Source organism: Pochonia chlamydosporia, chromosome 2 (assembly GCF_001653235.2).
Source record: "Pochonia chlamydosporia 170 chromosome 2, whole genome shotgun sequence".
Lineage (NCBI taxonomy): Eukaryota > Fungi > Ascomycota > Sordariomycetes > Hypocreales > Clavicipitaceae > Pochonia > Pochonia chlamydosporia.
The window spans coordinates 6,175,700-6,198,042 of record NC_035791.1 but is presented as its reverse complement, the minus strand read 5'-3'; the positions used below and the strand labels follow the sequence as shown (position 1 = coordinate 6,198,042).

General features: G+C 47.9%; 7 protein-coding genes across 7 annotated transcripts; 3 read left to right on the top strand and 4 right to left on the bottom strand.

Annotated features, from left to right (window-relative positions):
* Nucleotides 1-155: 155 nt before the first annotated feature.
* VFPPC_03931 (thioesterase family protein) lies at nt 156-902 on the top strand (the record flags this gene model as incomplete). The annotated part of the gene is made up of 2 exons (XM_022428363.1): nt 156-815; nt 873-902. 2 exons carry the CDS (start codon nt 156-158, stop codon nt 900-902), a joined length of 690 nt encoding a protein of 229 aa, XP_022284041.1.
* Nucleotides 903-992: 90 nt separating this feature from the next.
* VFPPC_17467 (hypothetical protein) lies at nt 993-1,151 on the bottom strand (the record flags this gene model as incomplete). Its single annotated transcript, XM_022429173.1, has 1 exon — nt 993-1,151. The coding sequence occupies one exon, from the start codon at nt 1,149-1,151 to the stop codon at nt 993-995; it is 159 nt and encodes a 52-aa protein (XP_022285800.1).
* Nucleotides 1,152-1,662: 511 nt separating this feature from the next.
* Nucleotides 1,663-3,336, bottom strand: VFPPC_03930 (beta-lactamase; the record flags this gene model as incomplete). The annotated part of the gene is made up of 2 exons (XM_018283372.1): nt 1,663-2,842; nt 2,972-3,336. The coding sequence occupies 2 exons, from the start codon at nt 3,334-3,336 to the stop codon at nt 1,663-1,665; spliced, it is 1,545 nt and encodes a 514-aa protein (XP_018137717.1).
* A 471-nt stretch (nt 3,337-3,807) lies between these two features.
* VFPPC_03929 (ABC multidrug transporter) lies at nt 3,808-8,683 on the bottom strand (the record flags this gene model as incomplete). The annotated part of the gene is made up of 10 exons (XM_018283371.1): nt 3,808-5,227; nt 5,296-5,367; nt 5,424-5,562; nt 5,615-6,865; nt 6,928-7,161; nt 7,215-7,491; nt 7,543-7,769; nt 7,819-8,347; nt 8,410-8,492; nt 8,557-8,683. The coding sequence occupies 10 exons, from the start codon at nt 8,681-8,683 to the stop codon at nt 3,808-3,810; spliced, it is 4,359 nt and encodes a 1,452-aa protein (XP_018137716.1).
* Nucleotides 8,684-10,637: 1,954 nt separating this feature from the next.
* VFPPC_03928 (non-ribosomal peptide synthetase) lies at nt 10,638-19,717 on the top strand (the record flags this gene model as incomplete). The annotated part of the gene is made up of 2 exons (XM_018283370.1): nt 10,638-18,465; nt 18,522-19,717. The coding sequence occupies 2 exons, from the start codon at nt 10,638-10,640 to the stop codon at nt 19,715-19,717; spliced, it is 9,024 nt and encodes a 3,007-aa protein (XP_018137715.1).
* Nucleotides 19,718-20,139: 422 nt separating this feature from the next.
* VFPPC_13547 (hypothetical protein) lies at nt 20,140-20,599 on the bottom strand (the record flags this gene model as incomplete). The annotated part of the gene is made up of 3 exons (XM_018291322.1): nt 20,140-20,267; nt 20,324-20,442; nt 20,490-20,599. The coding sequence occupies 3 exons, from the start codon at nt 20,597-20,599 to the stop codon at nt 20,140-20,142; spliced, it is 357 nt and encodes a 118-aa protein (XP_018137714.1).
* Nucleotides 20,600-21,279: 680 nt separating this feature from the next.
* VFPPC_03927 (alpha/beta hydrolase family domain-containing protein) lies at nt 21,280-22,145 on the top strand (the record flags this gene model as incomplete). The annotated part of the gene is made up of 2 exons (XM_018283369.1): nt 21,280-21,699; nt 21,765-22,145. The coding sequence occupies 2 exons, from the start codon at nt 21,280-21,282 to the stop codon at nt 22,143-22,145; spliced, it is 801 nt and encodes a 266-aa protein (XP_018137713.1).
* Between the last annotated feature and the right edge of the window lie 198 nt (nt 22,146-22,343).

Below are 22,343 nucleotides of genomic sequence, written 5' to 3'. Positions count from 1 at the left end.
AAACGCTAGGCATAAACCATAGAAGTTACCACGCTGGCACTCTTCGGGCGAATCGGTCCCAATTAGGTTCCCTTTTTCCTTTACGATTCATGCATAAATCACCAAAACACTCTCAGAGTGCAGCGGAAACAACAGTATACGAACAAACCCCAGCCATGAGTGTGGAAGTCAACTCTGCAGAGGATAGCATCTCAAAGCAACAAACACACGCTGAAGAGCTAATTTCATCACTGCCACTTGTTAGATACCTTCGGTCTTGTCCATCCACGACTGAGAGCGGCTTTGACACAGGATATAAGGAGTTTCGCCTGCACAGCAACAAGCGCCCAGACACATTCTCAAGACACCTCGTTGCAGGCTCACTATTCGGTGAACAAAAACTACCTATATATCCAAGGTTATTTATGCAAAAGGATCCAAAGCCACGAATCGTTGCTCTGTTTTACATTGGCAGCCACCTTTGTGGCCATCCGGGATATGTCCATGGTGGTCTACCATTCGTGCTCTTCGATGATATCTTCGCTCTCTGTGCCGGCATGGGCTTCAACAGCGGCGTTGCGATGACGGCAAATATGAACATCAACTTTCGGAAGCCCTGTCTTCCAGAGAGTCTGTGCATAATTCGCGCGGAAGTAGTCAAGCAGCAAGGCCGCAAGGCCTGGGTTGAAGGCTCAATACGAAGCTTCGATCAGTTCAGTACTGGAGATATGAGTGCTCTTGCAATGGCAAAGGACGCTGGTTTGAGTACGGAAGAGTTGAACGCAGCGCTTGTAGCTGAGGCGACCTCAGTGTTTGTAGAGCCCAAGTTTGCAGACGTAGGTTGATTTCGTGTGCAACACATATCAGACTTGCGAAATGCTAATCCTTCACAGTCGATGATTTCACTTTTGGGCACCCATTAGTAATTGGTTGTCTTTGTTTCGTTATACAATAGAAGTGCTCATAGTGGTGGGTGGGATTATACCAGGGTTCATGGTCACATCTCTATTAAACTAAATTATCAGCAGACGACTTCTTTCCACAAATGTGATGGCCGTTTTGACAATATATACCGGTTTCCCTCCAGCCCACCAGCTGCAGGAATGTGGCTGACGACCTGGGTTATGGCATCCGATGTGTGGGACGGGAACATCAAGCCTCTTTTCAAGCATCCGGAGCGGAGGATCGACACCTTCACAAGCTGAAGAGCAGCGAGATGTTAGAAGTACAATGTATTGCGAGATCCCTAAAGTACTGTACCTGCTATGAACGTCAGTCTTGTGTCATGCTGTGTCACTCTGCTTGCTTTATTAGCCTTCCTTCCGCAGGGAGAACGAATTGCATTGAAAATTGCACAGACTGCTCAGAGGCAGCTGTCTCTCGGACCAGACGAGAGTGTTTTCGCAATTTCTTCCGGCTTATGCGCCCGTCTGACATGCATAATATCGTGTGACTCTCTTCGTGGTCTCTCAGAGGACCATGCAAATGGCATCAAACGCCACGGCTGCACCAATAACACCCTCTTTTTTTTCTCCATTGAAAGACGAAAATAGCACGGTGTGACTGTAAAGTATCTTGCACTTTGAAGTACAGCTCTCGATTATATCACCGTATTTATCTCCATGATGCTGTCAGCCGGTTAAACCTTATTATCCCTCCGCACATCTCATACGTTATGGAAATCTATCTTTGCTCTTCTTCCAGGTAAACACGCTCAAACCATATCTTCTCCTCCAAACGCTCCTCCAGATGGATTCCGACCTTGGTCGCAGTGCCTCCTGCAAGAATAAACTCGGCTTCAGTGATGATATCAGGATCTGGTCCAAGATGTAAAATTGCAACATATTTTGTTTGATCACACACGTGTATAAAAGTGACTGTAAATCTCAGAGATCGGTCTTGCGCATTGATTACTAAGGAGCCGTTATCCTCTTCGACCAGGATGCTTCGATATCCAGGGTTCCAGTACTGTCCTGTGTAGACACTGAGCGGTAGCTCCTGTGGTAGCACATCTGTGATTCCTGGGCAAATACCCTGTCGTACGTCTTCTATACGCTCTTGGTAGTACTCATCTTCAGAGTCCTCGGAAACACTGTCGCCAGGCAAATCATCCGCTTTGACCTCGCTGGTCGGGTCCTCGGCACAAGGTCCATGGATCCTTTCATCGATCAACCGATATTTGAGTCGGCCCATCAATGTGCTTGCGTGGTCTGAGTTGCTAAAAATGGCACCTCCGAATTTGAGCTCCGGCATGAAAAACTGAATACAGTGATAGCCTATGTCGCCCCCTTCGTGAGACAGAATGGTGTAATCTTCGTATTTGGCAACGTCCCAACCAAATGTGTAGTGTATTAATTGGGCCTCGTGTAACGGTTCTTCAGTTAGGCGGTCTTGTTCTACACGCCTCTTTGTGAGACTCTCGTAAATCTCGTCCGTGATGGGACTTTCGCGGTTTATCAATGCCTTGATCCACTTGGCATAGTCAGAGGCACTGGAGTGTATCTCAGAGGCGCCTTGTGACTCGGGACTTTCGCGATGTACAGCTTCATTGAAACTTTTTGTCTTTTTGCATCGCAGATATCCGGTGGCGACCCGTCCAAGTAGCCCGTTGGCTTCTACACGGCTTTTAAAAAGTGCCGTTGAGTTCATTTGCAACGGCCGCAAGAGGTGGGCTTCAAGAAAATCCCCAAATTTAGTTTTCGTTTGCTGCTCGATGACATGAGTAGCCACGGTGTACATCATGTTGCAATATATAAATTCTGTTCGATTAGGAGCCACTGGGGCGAGGTTACGCAAATTCCTCGTAATGGAGCAAGCATTGTCTGGATGCTTCGCGTTGGGGCCGAAGAGCGCAAGCTCATGGCTTAAATATATTAGCATACGAATACAAGTTGAAACGACTGGTGGTAAATGTATCTCCTTCCACATTCCGTTTTGTCTGACGCGTATTACAACACCTCATCCGCGTTGTTTGGAGAACGGAAGCACTTACGTGGGCATGCCTGTCTGGTGATTCAATATGTCTTCCAAAGTGACGTCGTCGTGATCCGCCCCAGGCATAACAAAATCGCCGGGAAGAAGACTTGCAATGGGCGTCTCGTATTGCACATCAGGGTACCTCTCGTTGTCGTGAACAAGCAGTGCGACGGCGGCCGCAGTAAGGCATTTTGAAAGAGAACCAACACGGATGAGCGAATCTGGCGTGAAAGCTGTAGATGGCTCCAGAGAGGCCTTGCCAACAGCTAGCGAGATTAATTCTTGGTCCTGCACCAAAGAAATGGCAAGTCCCGTCACTGAGTGGTGGTCCATGAGTTTCCGCACATGGTTGGCGAACTGAGCGGACTGAAGGAGCTCCATCACGAAGTTTACGGTGAAGTACCGTGTCAGAAAAGTCGCGGAGACGATGAGCAGTGGCTTCGGGGAGATTATAAATGAAAAGAAATTCCCGTGTATCCCTCTCAGCACCCGGGTGAGCCAAGCAAATGCAATTTACATCCATTTACTGCCCGACAACAGCAGACTTGCGTCACCATGTCACCGCGTGGCGCTTCTGGGCCGGGACGGATACGAATGGTCACCTGGGAGGACTTTAAGGATGCTGTCCAGATGCTGACACATCATGCAGTTGTAGGTATTTGGCCGAGAGGTTTCAGCTGCAAGCCAGGGGCTCAACTGTTGTTATATTTGCACATATTCGCTTTGTAGACGGCTATACCGTGACTTTGTGACAAAACAGAGGATCTGATAGCTAGTCCAGTGACTACTTTTCGTAAGCATCACATAGTCTCTTTTATCTATCTAAAATTCATCTGCTTCAATAGTAATATCTCAAGGCTTCCCATTGAGTTCACGCATAACCAAGTCACGGAATGCTGAGTCCTCGGTGTCCATTAACTGCCCAGGCGAACCCATCTCTACAATGCGGCCCTTATCCATCATGACGACTCGATCAAACTCCATTATGGTGTCCAGTTTGTGTGCGATTGCAATGACTGTACGTCCTTCGAATGCCTTGCCGAGGACTTGCTGCACCATGTGGTCCGTTTCACTGTCTATGCTACTTGTTGCTTCGTCCAGAATCATAATCTTCCCGGGTCGCAGAACAGCTCGAGCAAGGCAGAAGAGCTGGCACTGTCCGTGAGACAGTTCTTCCTCATCCATTTCACCATCAAGACCGTCTCGAGTCTCAAAGTGTTCCCACAATGAAAACTCTCGCAACGCTTCAATCATACGTTCGTCACTCACAGATGTCCCTGGGTCGAGGTTTTGTCGGACGCTTCCCGTGAGGAAGAAGGGTTCCTGTGGCAAAGCGTTGATCCTTTGCCTTACTTCATCTCGCGGTATCGTGCTGATATCGATGTCATCAATTAATATTTTGCCCTCCGTGATGTCCGTCATGCGCATCAAAGTGTAAGCCAGGGTTGATTTGCCGCTGCCTGTTCGGCCGCATATCGCAACTCTCTCACCAGCACGGATGGACAAGTCAATATTTTTGACAGCCGGCTCCAGAGATGAATTGTGAGTGGCGGATACGTTATCAAACACGATGGCACCATTTTGCGGCCAAGCGTCGGGCACATCATCATCCTCGCCAGGGAGGTGCTCGCTCTTGACATTGATGGTATATGCTCTGATTCTGCTGACGGCGCCTAGCGCGGTCTCAACCTGAATCCAGTCACTCACTAGAGCCTGCAGAGTTGCTGAGAATGATACGATATTAAACAGAGCCACGCCAAGATAAGCGGTAGAACTGTTAGGAATACACATGACTATAGCAACAAGCAAAATAGCCAAACCAGCGTTGAAAAGATCAAGGACCAGCATCAGCCACCTCTGAATGGTGAACATTAGATAATACGGGCGCTGTGACCAGTTGAGGGCGTCAAGGTGATGCTTCATGTATTGCTGCGTCCATCCATAAGCTCGAAGAGGCACGACGCCTCGCACCGTATCAATAAAGTGCGAGAAGAGAGGAGCCTTGGCTTGAATGTCGAGAATACGCATCTGTCGTGAAGTACGAAGATAAAATAGCTGGACCAAAAACAGTGCAACACAGCAGACAGGAATAGCCGCTGCCGTGTAGTTGGCACCGATAAATATCAGCGCTACAGACGCAAGGGTGGCAAAGAACTGGAATATGGTAGAGTCGAGTGCCTGCGGAAGATCGTTGTCGATGAGCTCTAGGTCCTGGCTAAATCTATTGATGGTCATTCCGGCATCTGTTGAAGTAAAGAATGATGTGTGAGCCCTACATGGTATCTTGTTAGCCCGGTTCCTATCACTTGTCTCCGGGTTCTAAGAGAACCGAATACATACCGCATGCTCGTATCTAGCAACAGCCGGTGGAATTTTCTCGACGTCCTGGGTAGTACGACAAGGTTGAAAGTACTGCAATCATTATTTAAGTTGAGAATTCCGCAAATGACATGGCCAGTGGTACTTACCAGTCCCCAATCGCACATGCTATAACCGTAAAAACCCCCAGGGCTGCATATACTCCAAGCCAGTAGCCCAGCCTCTGATTTGAACTCTCCTCATCTGGATTAAGCTCGTTGGCATTAGTCCACCATTGCACCCACACAGCTGAAATAGTTAGCAACAGAGGCAATACTGTCCGGTCGAATAATCTACTTACATGGGAATGTGGAACCAAAAACAAAGACACAAACCGCCAGGAGATAGAGAACGGTTAGCCACCACCCAGCAGCTTTCGCATAATAAGCGTAAATCCTCCATTCCCCTGTTTTTCGGCTAGTACTAGCTTCCACTCTATCACCAGCTTCTAGTTCTTCAATAACATCCGGCGGTAACTCGAGCTCCGGATCAGAGGTGTCCAACTCAGACGGAGTGTTGTCAACAATGGTGTCTTCGTCCACTCTCTCGGAAGACTTCGATTTTACAAGCGTGCCATCCTCGCTGCAGTTGCCGGTTTTTGTAAGTCTGATTACATTGTCGGCGAATCGAAGGTGTTGCTCAGAACTAGTTGCCAAAATGCTTGTCGATGTTGACTTTTTTAATAGCCCTGTGGACCCAAACAAAGCGTTTAGGATGTGATGTTCGGTGTTTTTGTCTAGACCAGTAACGACATCATCTAAAATTAGGATCGAGCTTCGACAATACAATGCTCGAGCCAGGGAAAGGCGAATCTGTTGCCCGCCGCTTAGCTTGGAGCCTCTTGAGCCGATATGAGTTTGGTCCCCGTTGGGTAGTTCATCAAAATCTGCCGGCAGTGCACAAGCGTTGGTTACCGTATTATACCATTCTGCGTCCCAATCAGACATTCCAAGAATATTGCTTCGAATAGTTCCCCAATTTGACCAGGGTGCCTGAGGGCAGTATGAGACTGTAGAGAAGTCTACAGCCACAGAGCCACTGACAATGGGCACCTCCCCAAGCAAGACCTTCAACAATGTAGATTTCCCGCAACCTACTACTCCGTAAATCATGGTGACTTTTCCTCTTTCGATGTCAAATGTCCAATTGCTGCCAATGACGTGGTCTCCTTCGACGTATTTAGCCGCCACGTCTTTGATCGAAACGATGGGTTTCGGCTTCTCAGTCACGGACACAGAAGGCTCCCTAGGTTCCTTTTCTTCACTCGATTCAGGAGCACCTAAGCTTGACTTTGATGGATTATGTGAAATCCTATAGTCTTGTCTCTCGGGCAACAACAGATATCCCTGAATGCGGCCAAAGCAGTTGAGGACAGTCTTGACATCTTCTGTGCCTTCAATCACATACATCAGCGGCTGTTCCACTAGCTCAAGAAGACTGAGCGTAGCAAAAGCAACACCATCTGACAGAGTTCCAGAGCCACCTGTAGCTTTGTCAATCAGGATATATGTCATAAACGTCCAGACAGGAGTCAACCCCGACGATGACAGGGCTGAAGGTAATGTATTAGCAAATTGAGCTGACAAGCTCTTCAACCGTCTGAGACAGACTTACTCAGTACAAAGATAAAAACATTGAGAAATCGGTGACGCCATGAGGCCCGGATTTCTGCCATTCGAAGATCCGTTATCTGGGCAGAGATAATGTCTGCCAGACCTGTTATTCTGATCCCTTTCATGGCACCTAAGCACTTGACTGTGGATGCTAGTCTCTCTTCAATGGCCTCCAACCAAGGGATTTGTGCATTAGCAGATGCTTTCGCTATCGGAACACCCGCTAGGAGACAAACTATATTGCAATTAGCGTGAGAGAAGCCCTTGGGGGTGAAGAACAGAACATACGTGCCATCCAAGCGATTGGGGCCACCATTGCGATACCGAGAAACTCGTACAATAGCCATATGGCAATCCCGACTTCAATGATACTTGCATAGAGCTCGTGAACTAGATGCATACTGCCCGTGATACGATCTATATCGGCACTCATTAATGTAACCGCCTCTGCATTGTTTGCCCCAGAGGTGATGCGAAGCACCTTGTCGTAAACCATGGTAACTAAACTACCACGATACAGGGTGAGCAACCGATACGTCTTGTGCTGGTAAACGGTGAATGATATCTATGAAACTGTGAGAATGAAGCTTACGAGGATACTAAAGGTGCTACTAACAGACATTCCAATATACACTAATGCATACGCACCCACTAGCGCGTATCCGATCTCCTTTCTCTTTGGTTCATTAGGTTCGGCGACAACCTCGAGGACACGTTGGATGAGATATGGTTGCGAGAAATTGAATCCAATATTCGCCAATCGTGGCAAAACACCAGCCAATATAGGCATCTTGTAGTGCTTTATGTACAACCAAAAGAGAGTGTTCTTTCCAGGATTCTCAGCTGTGGCAGAAGTCAGCAACGAGTGGCACTTTCGTTAGGTTTGACCTACTCCGTCTCCATTTGGTCATGAGCGCGTTTGGAGTCGTGGCCGAAAGTATCTCGTTGTCCAGTTGTGGTAAAGAATCGACGATGAGTACGGTTCTGAAACCTTTGGCGAGCAGCTTGTTCAACCAGATGAACAGGCTGCGGTTGATAACGCTACCTGTCGCTTCGGGGGCCGAAGTCTTCCACTCGGGAAGAATCATTCTCTGTTTTTCGAAGGCTTCAAGAATAAGGATGATGAATTTGACCACAAAACTTGACAGAGACACTTGAGGAATGGCACCCAGCTGGGGGATTAGGAATAGTGTTCTGACTTGTGCTATGTCAAGTAGAAGGGATAGGCCGATGTAGACGACGAGAAGTGTAGATGGACGAATTGAACGTGTGTGCTCAAAGAATGAGACTAGCATCAACAGGATATAACCGACAATGGCCAAAACATGGCATGCAAGCGTGAATGCAGTATTTGGGGGGCTTCTCCTTTCCCACAGAACTAAAACCGCTATCTGCAATGCCGAATAACTCATGAAGGCGACCTTTTCCAAACTTGTCAGCATAGACGGCAAAACTGAAAGGCACTTGTTTGTTATCATCACACCATTTTAGAAGGCAACAGCCATGATGGTCGAACTTTGGGCGCGCCTCGCCGGAGCGTCCACAAGCGTTGGACGGACCAGAGAACTGCAGTAATGTTAGCATCACATCACAGTCGTAACTGGTGCTTTTCTGTTTCGATTCAGCGTACGAGCAATGCCCAGGGGAAGGGCCGTGAGGATTACTTCCTCGAATAACAGAGTAAAGTCGAAAGTCGTATCATTTGGGCTGGATAGAACGGGCCCAAATTGCCTCTCAGCTTCCATTGAGTATTCCATCCTTGATGACGGAGATATAATCACGCGTAATGGGCTGCTTCCAAGTTGCTGGGGATCTTAGAATGGCTGGAACTCAAGCGTGGGCAACGCTTGCCTCTGCATCCCTTTGTGCAGCTGCTTCAGCATTGGTTATTTAGTGTCAAGCGTACTCGCCAGTCAGTACATTGCACATTCGCTGTGCCGCGGGTGGAAGCTGGGTGGGAAAGAAGCGATGCAAACCAGGGGAAAGGGGAAAGGGGAAAGTTGGTGCAGCTGATGATGTCGTCGATGGCGTAGCTGAAATGTAGACTGACGCGATTCACACGTATTTGGTCTCCAATCTCATGTAGATCAACTCCAAGTACTCGAAATGTTTCGGTACAGGAAGCCGAGTTTGTTCCGTTTGGGAATTCTATCGCGTACTCTCCTCCGCTTCACTCGACAGGCACAATACCGACGGGGAAGTATATCGTGCTAGGCTTAATGAACGTACAGTATAGCGAGAATTTCAATTTTTGATGCTTTTGACTGGTACACTGCGTCTGATGTATTCAAGACGAGATGCTATACGGGTACATGGGGAGACTTATATCAAATCGAACATGATGTCAAGCGTAGGTGACTGTATGCTTACCAATTTCAAGTCTATGTAGATTTCTTAGGTCACGTTCACCCAGTTTGATGCATGTACATGTACCTGATTTATACATTTCGTACGGAGAATTCCGCACGTCCCGTTGTCTCGATCTATGTGCCAGGTTATCCAAAAAAAAAATATGCGCCACCCCGCGGATATGCATGTTGTGCATTTTCTGCTTTATATCGATGCCTGATTAGGAACTTCGTATAGCAATTGCAACTGAAGCTCGAGCGATACCCTACCATAGGATGCCATAACTGTGCTCGAGGACCAAGGCCACCCTGTCCATCAACACACTCGGAAATCGGCACATACGTGGCTGTCAAATGACTGAACTCTAACGTACGCCATATTCAAAGCAAACCTTTTTTTGTTTCGGCAAGTAACAAAGGCATTTATAATGTTCATACAGCATCAAGCACTATCTGTTCTAAGCTCCATTGCAGAATAGTCACTCGCCCAGCGCCACTTTTATGTACGTGAAAGGTAAAACCAAGAATAACCTGCTGAAGAGCCACATTTACATAATTCATGCTCTTTATTTTTATCACAGGGCTGCGGCAGTGGAGCTCATCGGGCCGATTCACGTCTTTCGTTTACACGAGACTCCTGGCGAATTTAACCTTATATCTTGTTCTTAAATGCTGGTCCAGGGAAAGCAAGCATTGCTACTCCGTACATAACGTATACTTGAGATATAGTTACCCCCGCATTGGCCACATGCGTAGCATAAAATAAGGCTGAGTTGCATCTCGGATGCGTACCTGCAACTTAAAACTTGTTCACCATCACTTACGAAGAGTGGCGTGTTGCGGGAAACTTAAGATACGCTCGTAAAGAGAAATTGGTCTGTTCTGTATGCGGTTGAAATGAAGTCTCCTTCACCACGGGCTAGAGTTAACTTCCAATATTGTGGGGGCGAAAGAAAAAGTACCATACAAAAGATTTATTGCATGATGTGCCGTGCGAGGCTGCTTACCGTTGTCGATCCATCATATGGTCTTCTCTGGCCGCACGCCGTGGTGGATGCTGTCGGCAGTCTTGTGATAGGGAGAGATGGGCAGTGACAGTTGATCGTCTTGCTAACCTGCGGCCTTGTCTTTCTAATTGAGAAAACATGTGAAGGTGGTGTGTAAGGCTGGAGAAAGTACTGATGAGTTCGGAGACATCTTTACCAAACCTTACCGGGTGGGAGGAGGTCGAACATATATAATTGTTCTGATCGAGGACTGTGCTAGTGGAGAGGAATGGCTGATCTCTTGACAACGACCTATCATAGTGTTCAGAATACTACATTATTTTCTCAAAGAAGAAACAAAGAAATACTGTCGCATTATGGACCCATCACCGCGAGGTACCAAGAACTCAGTTGGTGTTTCGAAGAAGTCCGTCAAGCATGGTAGTCCTCATTCAAGACGGTGGCCGAGAGGGTCATTTTCAGCATATCGCTATATAGATGGATTCCTTTCTCGTCTGAGCCGTCTCCGCCCTGAAAGAGTGAAACTTAGGAAGACAAGGCGCCTGCTCTCCAAGCTTCGCAGCACTGGACGAAATGGTCACAAACCAAGTAGCTCTACGCTGTTTGCCAGGGCTAATGGGGCTTCAGACTCATGGGAGCTTAAGCAGCCTGATTCGAGCCCAGCTGGGGATCGTTCAGACAGTTTTCCGTCTAAAACTGAGCATATTCATGAAGTCAGTGAGAGAAAGACACAATTTATTGACTTCGAAAAGCTTGAATCCGGAAATGATGACAATCTTTCCATTGTTGACACTTCAAGCACTACTGGAACATCAAATGCTCCGAAAGAATTGAGTGCCGGCCCTCAGCCCGACGTCGTGGATGTTCATCCATACTCATTACTGCCTCCGTCGCTTAACTTACAACAGGCAATAGCTGCCAGTTCTCAGATGTGCGGTGTCCAAATATCTCAGGTGGTTGATATCCTGCCTTGTACACCTCTCCAGGAGGGACTCATAGCTCTCACTGAGATACGGCCCGAGAACTATGTGACCGAGCATACCTTTCAAGTTGGACCAGACATTGACGCAGATCTACTTCAAACCGCGTGGCTTCGGACTGTAGAGTCCAATGCTATCTTGCGGACAAGGATCATCAGTTTGCCTCATGTGGAGGGTCACATTCTGGTGCAAGTCGTCGTTGATGAGGGACTGTGGTGGACGACCATCAATGAGCAAGACTCCATTCAAGACTCCACGCAAGACTCCACCACGGATGTTGCCATGGGATTGGGAACACCTCTTTCCATATTCAATCTTGTAAGGTCTACACGTTCTGGAAACACCAGACTGGTATGGAGGGTACATCACTCTCTCTTTGATGGATGGACTGTGCCCCTTATCTTGAAAGAGGTGCAAAACATTTATTTTGGTCAACCACGTCTTGGATTGCAGCCCATGTCCCGGTTTATCAAGCATTTGCTAAATCGGGATGTGGATACAGAGTTTCGATTCTGGACGGCAATGTTTGAGAACAGTGAGGGCATACATTTTCCACCAGTACTGGTAAATCATCATACACAGCCAGACAGCGAAAAAGTACGGCACATTTCAGACATGGGCTGGGGGGATAGTGACTTCACTCCAGCGACCCTTCTCAAAGCGGCATGGGCGGTTGCTACTGCAAACGCGACTGGTTCCTGCGAAGCTCTCTTTGGGTTAACAGTTACCGGTCGTCAAGCTGCTTTAGAGGGAATCGAGCTGATTGCAGGCCCGACCATTGCAACAATACCTGTAGCAGTTTTATTCGATTGGGATACAAGCATCAACCAGCTACTCGAGATGGTGCAAGGTCAGACAGCAGATATGATTTCATATGAACACACCGGTCTGCAGAAGATTGCACGAATGAGTGATAAAGCAGCAACCGGTTGCAATTTTCAGACACTACTGGTGATACAGCCAAGTAGCACGGGTAGTAGCAAGGACGAAGACTCCCTGTTCTTAACTGAAGTCCATGATAACAAGGCCGGGTCAACCTCAGACACGTACCCAGTGGTGGTTGAATGTTTTTTGGGCTCCAGCGGAGTTGATTTACGGGTTATGTTCGACTCGACAGTTATTGCTCAGGATCACATGGATTTTGTTATCGATGACTTCGTCTCCGCTCTACGGCATCTCAACGATAGCAACATTGGCCATCAAAGTCTACAACTACTCCACGGTGAACCATGGCACATCTGCCAAGCTTTCAGTTGGAATGAAACCGTACCACTACCGACGCTAGAGTGTATCCATGACATGATAACTCGAAGGGTATTGATGAACCCTTTGCGTCCGGCCATCAATGCGTGGGACGGAGACTTCACATATGAACAACTAGACGTCATGTCGACTCGGTTGGCCCTCCATGTATGCGGCACTGGAGTTCAGGGGAAGATTGTGCCTCTTGTATTTGAAAAGTCTGCTTGGATGCCCATCGCCACCGTGGCCGTCATGAAAGCAGGTGCTGCATGCTTAGCATTGGACACAACGCAACCACTCGAGCGCCTGCGATCCATCATCGCACAAGCAGAGGCACCACTAGTTCTATCATCTATTGCGAATGAGTCTCTCTCTTTTCAACTCGGCAATCATACAACCATTCTTGTCGGACCAAACCAGGATTGGAATCCGTCAGTATCAACGCTTCCTGTTGTTGACCCGTCAGACGTATTATATCTCTGTTTCACTTCGGGCAGTACCGGCGTTCCCAAGGGGGCCTTGATTACCCATTCAAATTTCGCATCAGCTGTAACTTATCAACAGGTCCAACTGGGCTATTCATCCTCCTCACGAGTTTTCAACTTCTCATCTTATGCATTTGATCCTGCCTGGTCTAATATCATTCAAACTTTTACTTCCGGAGGGTGCCTCTGCATACCTTCGCAGGAAGAGAGGGACAATGATCTTGCAGGTTGCTTGGAGCGATATGGCGTGAACCACGCTGACTTTACACCATCCGTGGCACGAATTGTAGGCGAAAAGGCATTATCACGGATGTCTACAATCCTCACTGGCGGCGAGCCTGTCCTACCCGGCGACACATTTCTAGTCAACGGTGAAACCAAAATGTTCAATGTGTATGGTCCGGCTGAGTGTACCCCAGTTGTAGCATTTTCTGAGATTAAACCAGGTGATATTGCTATAGGACGAGGAGCAGGAGTGTGTACATGGGTAATCGATCCTGAAACGAACACTCCCAGCAAACTCGGCGAAGTCGGTGAGCTTTGGGTTGAGGGCCCCTTGGTTGGTCGAGGATATCTGAATAACGAATCGGCAACGAGCAAATCCTTCATTGAAGATCCAGAATGGCTCACTCGCTGCACATCAAAGACCATGGGTGCCGCCAAAGTGCACGGTCGTCGAGGAAGACTCTACCGTACTGGAGACATGGTCCAATATCGTCCAGATGGCTCGCTACAGTACGTTGGGCGAACGGACACGCAAGTCAAAATCCGTGGGCAGAGGGTTGAGCTTGGCGAAGTTGAGCAGCACGTTCTGCTGGCCCTTCCAGAGGGGGTATCTGCTCTCATAACGGCTGAGGTTATTCAAGTGAAGAAGTCACAGTCCCTTACAATCGTTGTGTTCATCACGCTAAAGGGCCAAGACGCCTCCCAAATGACTGAGGACGCGCATGAATTAGCTGTCGCCGATCTTGTTGATGGACTGAGAACCCGTCTGGTGGACAGAATCCCTCGCTTTTTAATGCCGACAGCCATTATACCCATGTTTAGTCCCCCGATGCTTACAAGTGGTAAAACCGACAGAAAGTCTCTTCGCATCATGGGAGAATCGTTGTATCATCGGTACTCTAAGACCAGCAACGTACAGAATGAACCGGAAGAGCCACTTAGCAACATAGAAGCTATTATTCAACAGTCGTGGATGTCAGTCATGGATTTGCCAGTCGAGGATGTCGGAGTCAACGAGGATTTTACAAGAATAGGTGGCGACTCAATCACCGCAATGCAGATAGTCTCTCAGTGCAAGCTTCACAATATCTCGTTTACCATCAGCGACCTTTTGCAAGCGTCGACGATCAAAAAGCTGGCCAGTCGATGTACGGTACGCGGGATAGAAGACATCCAAAACTTGGGAGACGAGGACGATATTGCCGAAGGTCCGTTTGACCTTTCTCCAGTACAACAAATGTTCTTCAACACTTACCCTGACGGATTTAATCACTGGAACCAAAGCTTTCTATTGAAGCTGAGTAGCATCGTTTCATTCGAGCTCCTTCAAAGAGCATTGAATGCTGTAGTCTGTCGACATGACATGCTACGCTGTCGCTTCCAGAAAGACCCAGCCACCGGACGTTGGATGCAGCAAATATGTGATGAAAATGACCCCCAGTCCTTCGCTTTCACGGAACATGTGGTACAAAACCATGCCGAGATTGCCACACTTGGTCAGCACCGACAGGAGACGATGAATCTCCAGTTAGGTCCTGTGTTTGCCTGCGATATCTACAGAGTTCCGAACGGAGAGCAGATGGTACTTCTCTCGGCGCACCATACAGTGGTTGATTTGGTGTCCTGGCGAATCATCTGGGGTGACATTGAGGACTTTATATCCCACGGGCGTCTCATGTCTCATCCCACAATGACTTTTCGTGCATGGTGCCGACGTCAAGCTCGAGTTGGAGCGAGTCTGTCTCCTCTGTCCGTCTTGCCGTACTACGTACCACCGCTTCAAGTAGGGTTCTGGGGGATTGACCAGCTAGAAAACACATTTGCGGGCTGTACGAGTTACAGTTTAAGGTTTGATAAGTCTTGTACCGCAAAACTTTTTGGCGATTGCAATGGGCCGCTGCGAACCGAGCCCCTTGACATCATCATCGGCACTTTGGCCTACACATTCGTTCAGATGTTCCCAGAAAGGGAGGTAGCGACTATATGGCTGGAGGGACATGGTAGGGAGCCATTTGATGAGAGTCACTGCGACGTCTCGTCCACCGTCGGCTGGTTTACTACGCAGTATCCCTTACAATTGCCAGTGTGTCAAAACACCTCGGCCTTGCATGCTATTCGTCTTGCAAAGGATTTCAGACGGAAAGTTCCCAGCAAAGGCCAACCGTATTTCTCATGTCGCTATCATAGTGAATCTGGCCGCACCATGTTTGAGGGCCATGAGGTGTCTGAGATATCGCTCAACTTTACGGGCAAGTTCCAACAACTCGAGAAAGACGATGGTCTGTTCAAACATGCGGACTTGGACGACGGCGCAGGCGCTATTACAGAAATGGCTTCCACAGCGAGGCGCTTCGCATTAATTGAGATTGAAGCCTCTGTTCAGGACGATGAACTGCTAGTGTCCTTCGACGTACACGAGAAAATGAAACATCAAGAGCGACTGCAGGGATGGGCGGGTCTATTCCACCGTCAAGTTGAGTCCACGGTTGACCAGCTATTGAAGTCTGGCCCTGTTCTGACACTATCTGACCTCCCCCTTCTCAATATGTCGTACGATGGACTTGACACACTGCTGAATGAACAACTGCTCCGTATAGGGATCAACTCTGGCGATGTTGTTGATATATACGGATGCTCGACACTGCAGCAGGGAATTCTGCTTAGTTTCCAAAAGGAGAATGCGTCTTATGAGACGGTTTCGATCTGGCGATTGGTCTCACCTCCCAACGCGGGTGTTGTGCTCGTGCCAAAGTTCCGCCAAGCATGGGAAGACGCCGTAAACCACCACACAATCTTGCAATCCATCTTCACTGTCCATCCTGAAACAGGAGAGTTTATCCAAGTTGTTTTAAGAAATGTCAAACCTCGCGTCACAATTCTCAACGCCGGGAATCAGAATCCCACAGACGTCCTGACCGAGTTGCACCGGCCGGTATTCGCTGAAAACGAACCAAATCATGCACTCACCATTTGTCAATCGTCCACTGGCGAAGTATCTTGTCGACTTGATGTTAGCCACAGCCTCGTTGATGCCTCCAGCATGTTTGGTCTTGTGCGAGACGTTCTGTATGGCTATGATGGCATTGAGATTCCTCCTCGAACACCATTTAGGGAGATGATTCGGTACTTGTCTGGCATTTCCAAGACACAAAGGATAACAGCTTGGGCCAAATTGCTCCAAGGAGTGCAGCCCTGCGAGTTTCCCATCTCTTTGCGAGGTCTCACCAGGACTTGCACAGAGAGCTCTGGGCAAATTTCCATCTCCGCTAGTGCTATCGATGGGGTCGCAGAGTTCTGTAGAGATATCGGCATTACCCGATCTGTATTTATACAGGTTGCTTGGTCCATGGTGCTCTCTCATTTTACAGGCCGCGATGACGTCTGTTTCGGATATCTCTGCAATGGGCGAGATATACCAGTCGAAGGTGTAGACACCATGGTTGGTCCTCTGGCCAATCTGCTTATTAGTCGCGTCAATTTACGTCTCCCTCCTGAGGAAGTGCTTCGACAAACGTCTCAAAACTCAATAAATCACTTAGCAATCCAACATATCTCTCTCGCAGATATCCAGCACCATCTTGGGCTTTCTAAGAGGCTCTTCAACACTGCGTTGTCAATTCGGGGAGCCGACAAGATGGACATGGAAAAAGTTCCTAACCTTACTATGGAACCGCAAGGAGGAGAAGATCCCCATGAGTTCGATATTGGCCTTAGTGCGCTTATCGATGGAGACAATATGGGAATATTAATGGAGTATCATCAACCGTATGTCCCAGAGCATATTGCTCGAGAAGCTGCGAATGTTTTCACGAAGGCCACCCGTCATCTGCTAGACACAGGCAGAGGGGATGCGCAAAACAACAACCAAGTAACTACTCTCGCTAGTAATTTCTTCAAGCAGACTGTTGGTCAAGACGAAGCTTCTACACAACAGTTCTGGGGAGATCAGTTTGCAAATATTGAAAACTCCCACTTCCCATCTATTGAGGCTGATGTCCAACCAAATATCGACAACGAGGTGCATTTCAAAATATCGGGGCTGAATTTCTCAACCAAAGCAGAGTTCTCTGCGGAAACTATTGTTAGGGGAGGGTGGGCAATTCTGGCATCACATATGGTTGGTTCCAACGAAGCAATATTCGGTGCTATTGCCAGCAACAATACCGCTCAGTTTCCAATTCGCATCCCACTGACCCCTGAGATGACCATCGACGGCTTTCTCTACGACATTCAGCTCCAATCCCGTTCTTTACGTCACTTTGAGCACACTGGTCTCTGCCGGATCATGTCTATGAGTGAGGAAGCTGCTCTGGCTGCTCAATTCCAGACTATTATACACATGGAGCAACAACCGGCAACAAAAGCTCGAGCTCAAAGTCATGGCCATCATGCGTTATTTGTCTCGTGCTATATCAATGAGACCGACACAAACCTTACATTTAGCCATGACTGCAGCATATTGGATAACCAGCAAGTGTTGCGTCTTGCTCATCAGTTGGGAATTATTTTGCGCCAACTCCTCGATCCTGACTCCAGGATAACCCAGCTCAATGATCTAACTCTGGTCAGCCCGCAGGATATTGAAGATATATGGAACTGGAATGCTGTCGTTCCCCAGTCTATGGAGGCATGTATGCACGACCTCATCACCAACAGGGCTCGCGCACAACCAAAGGCACAGGCTGTTTGCGCCTGGGATGGGAATCTAACTTATTCTCAACTAGATGAGCTTTCTACTCGTCTTGCCATGCAACTCACTGGGTGTGGAATCGGTCCTGGGAGCTGTATCCCACTTCTTTTTGAGAAATCCATGTGGATGCCTGTGGCAGTGGCCGCTGTTATGAAGGCCGGCGCTGCGGCAGTAGCCACAGACACGGCAACACAGCCCGAAGAAAGGCTACGTTGCATTATACAAACTGTAAAAGCTCCCATGATTTTGTGCTCCAGCTCCAATAGACATATTGCGGACAATCTGAGCGAGCACGTCGTCGTCGTTGGCTCTGACTTGTTTTTTGAACAACTCGGGAACCAGAAGTTGCCAACAGTAAGTCCTGCGGACTTACTTTACATTATTTTCACGTCAGGTTCAACTGGGACTCCCAAGGGCGTAATGGTCAGTCATAGAAATATGGCTAGTGCCCTTAAACATCAGAGCAAAGCTCTGGGATACCAAAGCGACTCTCGGGTACTCGACTTTTCTTCGTACGCCTTTGACGTATTTTGGTCAAACATGATGAATACTCTGACAACTGGTAAGCCACTTCATTGCCATTAACTCTAATGCCCCATCCGATCTAACTGGAATTAGGTGCTTGCTTGTGTATCCCTTCCACGGAGGAGCGGCAGTGTGACTTATCCGGAGCACTGCAAAAGTACAACATCACATTGGCAGACTTGACCCCATCGGTTGCCCGTCACCTCATGGGGTTGGAACGATTATCTACAATGATCTTAGGAGGAGAGGTCGTTCTCCGAAGTGACCGTCAACTTGCCGGCGAAAATACAAAGGTAATCAGTGCTTATGGTCCAGCAGAATGCACACCAACAGCAACAATATTGAACTTGTCAGAGGCCATCGATGGTCTTGGCTATGGAGCAGGTGTTTGCACATGGATCGTCGATCCTGACAATGAGAGTAAGCTTGCGCCAGTAGGTGCTCCGGGTGAGCTCTGGGTGGAAGGACCTTTGGTTGGTGACGGTTATGTGTTCGACGAGGAAATGACGTCCAAGTCTTTCATCCAAGACCCGGAATGGTTGGTACGCGGCATCCCAGGTAAGCGGCCAGGACGGCGTGGCAGGCTATATCGAACAGGTGATCTTGTTCAATACCTTCCGGATGGATCACTCCGATTCCTAGGACGAAAGGACACACAGGTAAAGCTCCGGGGTCAGAGAATCGAACTGGAAGAGGTTGAACGAGCGGTCAGGAACACTCTCTTGGGTCTAGATCCCACTTTGGGAGATGCGCAAGTTGTTGTGGAAGTCATTCAACCACGAGAAACAGCTCAGAGCCTCTTGATCGCCTTTATATCTCTCAAAAACTACGAAGAGGACCATGATGTTGCAGCGAAAAGAGCCACAGCTGGACTAGATGAACATTTAAGTCTCATTCTGCCCAGTTACATGATTCCATCAGTCTTTATTCCACAAAAAGTCATTCAGAGAACTCACACTGGCAAAGTTGATCGCAAACTGTTGCGCAAGGTCGGAAGCGAACTCACGAGTCGGCAAATGGCAGAGTTCAGTAATATGCACCAAGAACGGCGACCACCAAGTACAGACGCGGAAGAGTTGGTTCTTAAGTTATGGGTAGAAGCTATCAATGTGAATGCCGACAATGTCGGCATCGATGACAACTTCTTTCGAATCGGTGGCGACTCTATTGGGGCGATGAAAGTCGTCGGTTTAGCTCGACAAAATGGTGTCCCCCAGCTGACTGTCAAGGATGTGTTCCAAAACCCGATTCTTCGAGATTTGGCTTCCCTGTGCGATGTTAGAAGGTGAAAACAGTATGTGAAGCATTTGAAAGTGAAAAGGGTCTAAAAGGTCGATAAAGCAGGAGGTGAGGTAGTTTTTGTAAGCCTTTGAATGTTCTAGTTGAGGTAATCTCAGTAATATCATCAATTTATCCGAATTAAAGAGCTCTTGTTCACTAGTAACGAGTCAATAATCCCCTTTAGCTTTTCGACAGTACGCCATCCATAGTTCAGGGGCAAATACATCATGGTACAGTCGCCCAGTGTTAGAGCTGTAGCTTCAACTAAAAGGCAGCAATGAATCAGACTCGAAAGTAATTGAATAAGCTAGCGTCTCACTCTACTAAACTGCGTCTTGGAGGACGGAACTTTCTATGTTTCCTCGTAGCTTGACAGATCTCCTGCCCAGTTATCCAGTAGCGTCCGGTAATCTAGATTGATAGCTCAGATCTACCACCAACACTTGAAATGGTAGGTGTGAAACTGCCAATAACCTGTGAGATCAGAGTCTCCAGGATTGCAGATTGTGCTGGAAGGCACTTCAGGATTATTCTGGTCGTACAGAATACAGCACACTCCTAAGAGACTTATTAGTCCTGCCGAAAAATAAGACGCTATGGAGCAAATAACATACCGTTATCCGGCCCAAGCGAACCTGGACCAGCTAGACCGTTGGCCCATCTCACTTTGTCGTTCCATTCGTAGCGAACATTATTCTCTACTTCGAGATTTTGGTTCTGGCCGCCCCAGTTTCTATATGAATCAGCAGGTGAAAGATGAAGAGCTTCGTAGAGCCATACCTATCAGTGGTGATATAGACATGTCTAGTATCCCTCTTACTCTCTGTTCCAACGGGATTGGCAAGGGCAGAAGCCGCAAAGGCGCTGACGAAAAGGGTACTAATATGCATATTGATGAGAGTTTTGGGATTCAAATGTCAATGCTGTAAACAAATGTCATGACAACTCGTTGTATTTTGCAACAGCTACGAGGCTTTATAGTTTTCTTCCTATTCGTACAAACAGCAGTAATTTAGATCTTCTGTCACCCGAACCTACCGAGAGGCAAAGCCCAAAAATAGCCATTATTCTTTGCCATTTGTAACCGTGGTAAGCATTAAGAGTCAATATCAGCAGTAGACTTCAAAGGGAAAGCGATGCTGACGATTGCAAGTAAGCTCATGATATATCTTCACTTTAGCCTGATGAGACATGGCAGTATACGGAACAAAATTTCCATTGTAACAGCGGAGTCTTGGCAAAGAGCGATGAAGAACGCCACTCAGACTCAGCTGGTGGAGCTTTTACACTACAGGGGCTACAGGCCTTCTAGTTCTTTTCTTTCCATTTCTTCCGTCTCTCATTTAGCCTTGTATAAGTTTGGTTAAGTATCGCTGTATGCGTATGACACGCTCCGGTAAGGGAACAGGGCACAACTGCTACTTGCATAGTCGTGGCTACATCGCGACTCCGCACTCATTTGCCTTCATTATACTTGCTGCAGTCGGAGATCTCAACGACGTTGACACCTTTTGTCTGGCGTGTTTTTTCAAGAACTATACTTGCTATCCATCTGAGCTCCCCTACTCTCATGCTCCCAGTCATAGTTGGGGTGCCTGGCATGTGGCACCCTGCTTCTTGCTTCGATGATCTTGCTGCTATTCTGCGTGAGAGAGGGCATTCATTCGTTGGTCACGACGCGCCTGGAATTGCCTCTGAAGATGCCTCTCAGATGACGATAGACTCGGACTCGGACGCTCTTAGGAAGGATGTGCTCATGCCGCTAGTTAGCCAGGGCAAGGACATCATCCTTCCCATGCATTCGTACGGCGGTTTATACGGCTCGAATGCTGTGCAAGGGCTGAGCAAACTGGAAAGAAAGTCCGCGGGTCAGCAAGGTGGTGTAGTCGGTCTCATCTACGTAACTGCAGTCACGCCGTTCCTTGGCAAGTCGTTGATGGACATTCTTGGAGTGACTCTTGACAATCTCCCGCCCCATTGTTTATACGAGGTAGGTCTGGAGTCAGTCAGCTGTTAAATAATAGAATCGTGTATAACCTTGCATTATCAATATAGGAATCAACGGACCGCATTCTGCTTGTACACGCAGAAAGGTACATGTACCACGACCTTCCCGAAGGCACTGCAGAGAAATGGATATCAACAACAAAGCCACAGGCATTCGGTTCGATCAACACTCCAGTTTCTTACTCGCCGCTACTAGACACTTACTATGCCGAACGTAGCGCTTACATTCTGTGTGGAAGCGATCGTATTCTCCCCCTCGAGGCGCAAAAGTATCTCTGCGGGTCGGCCGGCATTACAAACACAAAGCTAATTGAGAAGGCCTCGCACGCCCCTTTTGCGAATGCTCTCAAAGAAACAGCTGATGCTGTCGATTCCCTTGCAAAATCTTCTGCACAGTCATGTCTTGAGCCTTCCGATGGTTCTCACTAGGACAGTGTTGAACTTGCTATTCATAAGCACAATCTCAGCATTTGGAACGATCAAACGGGCGTGTGTTGAACCTAAAAGCTTTGATAGTCGCCCACATCTAGTTTCATTTCATTTTTAGGACTTTACTTGTTGAAACTCATCAATTACCGGCATTCTACGACCAGCGGCCGAGGTTGTCCCTTCACAATCCATAGCCGC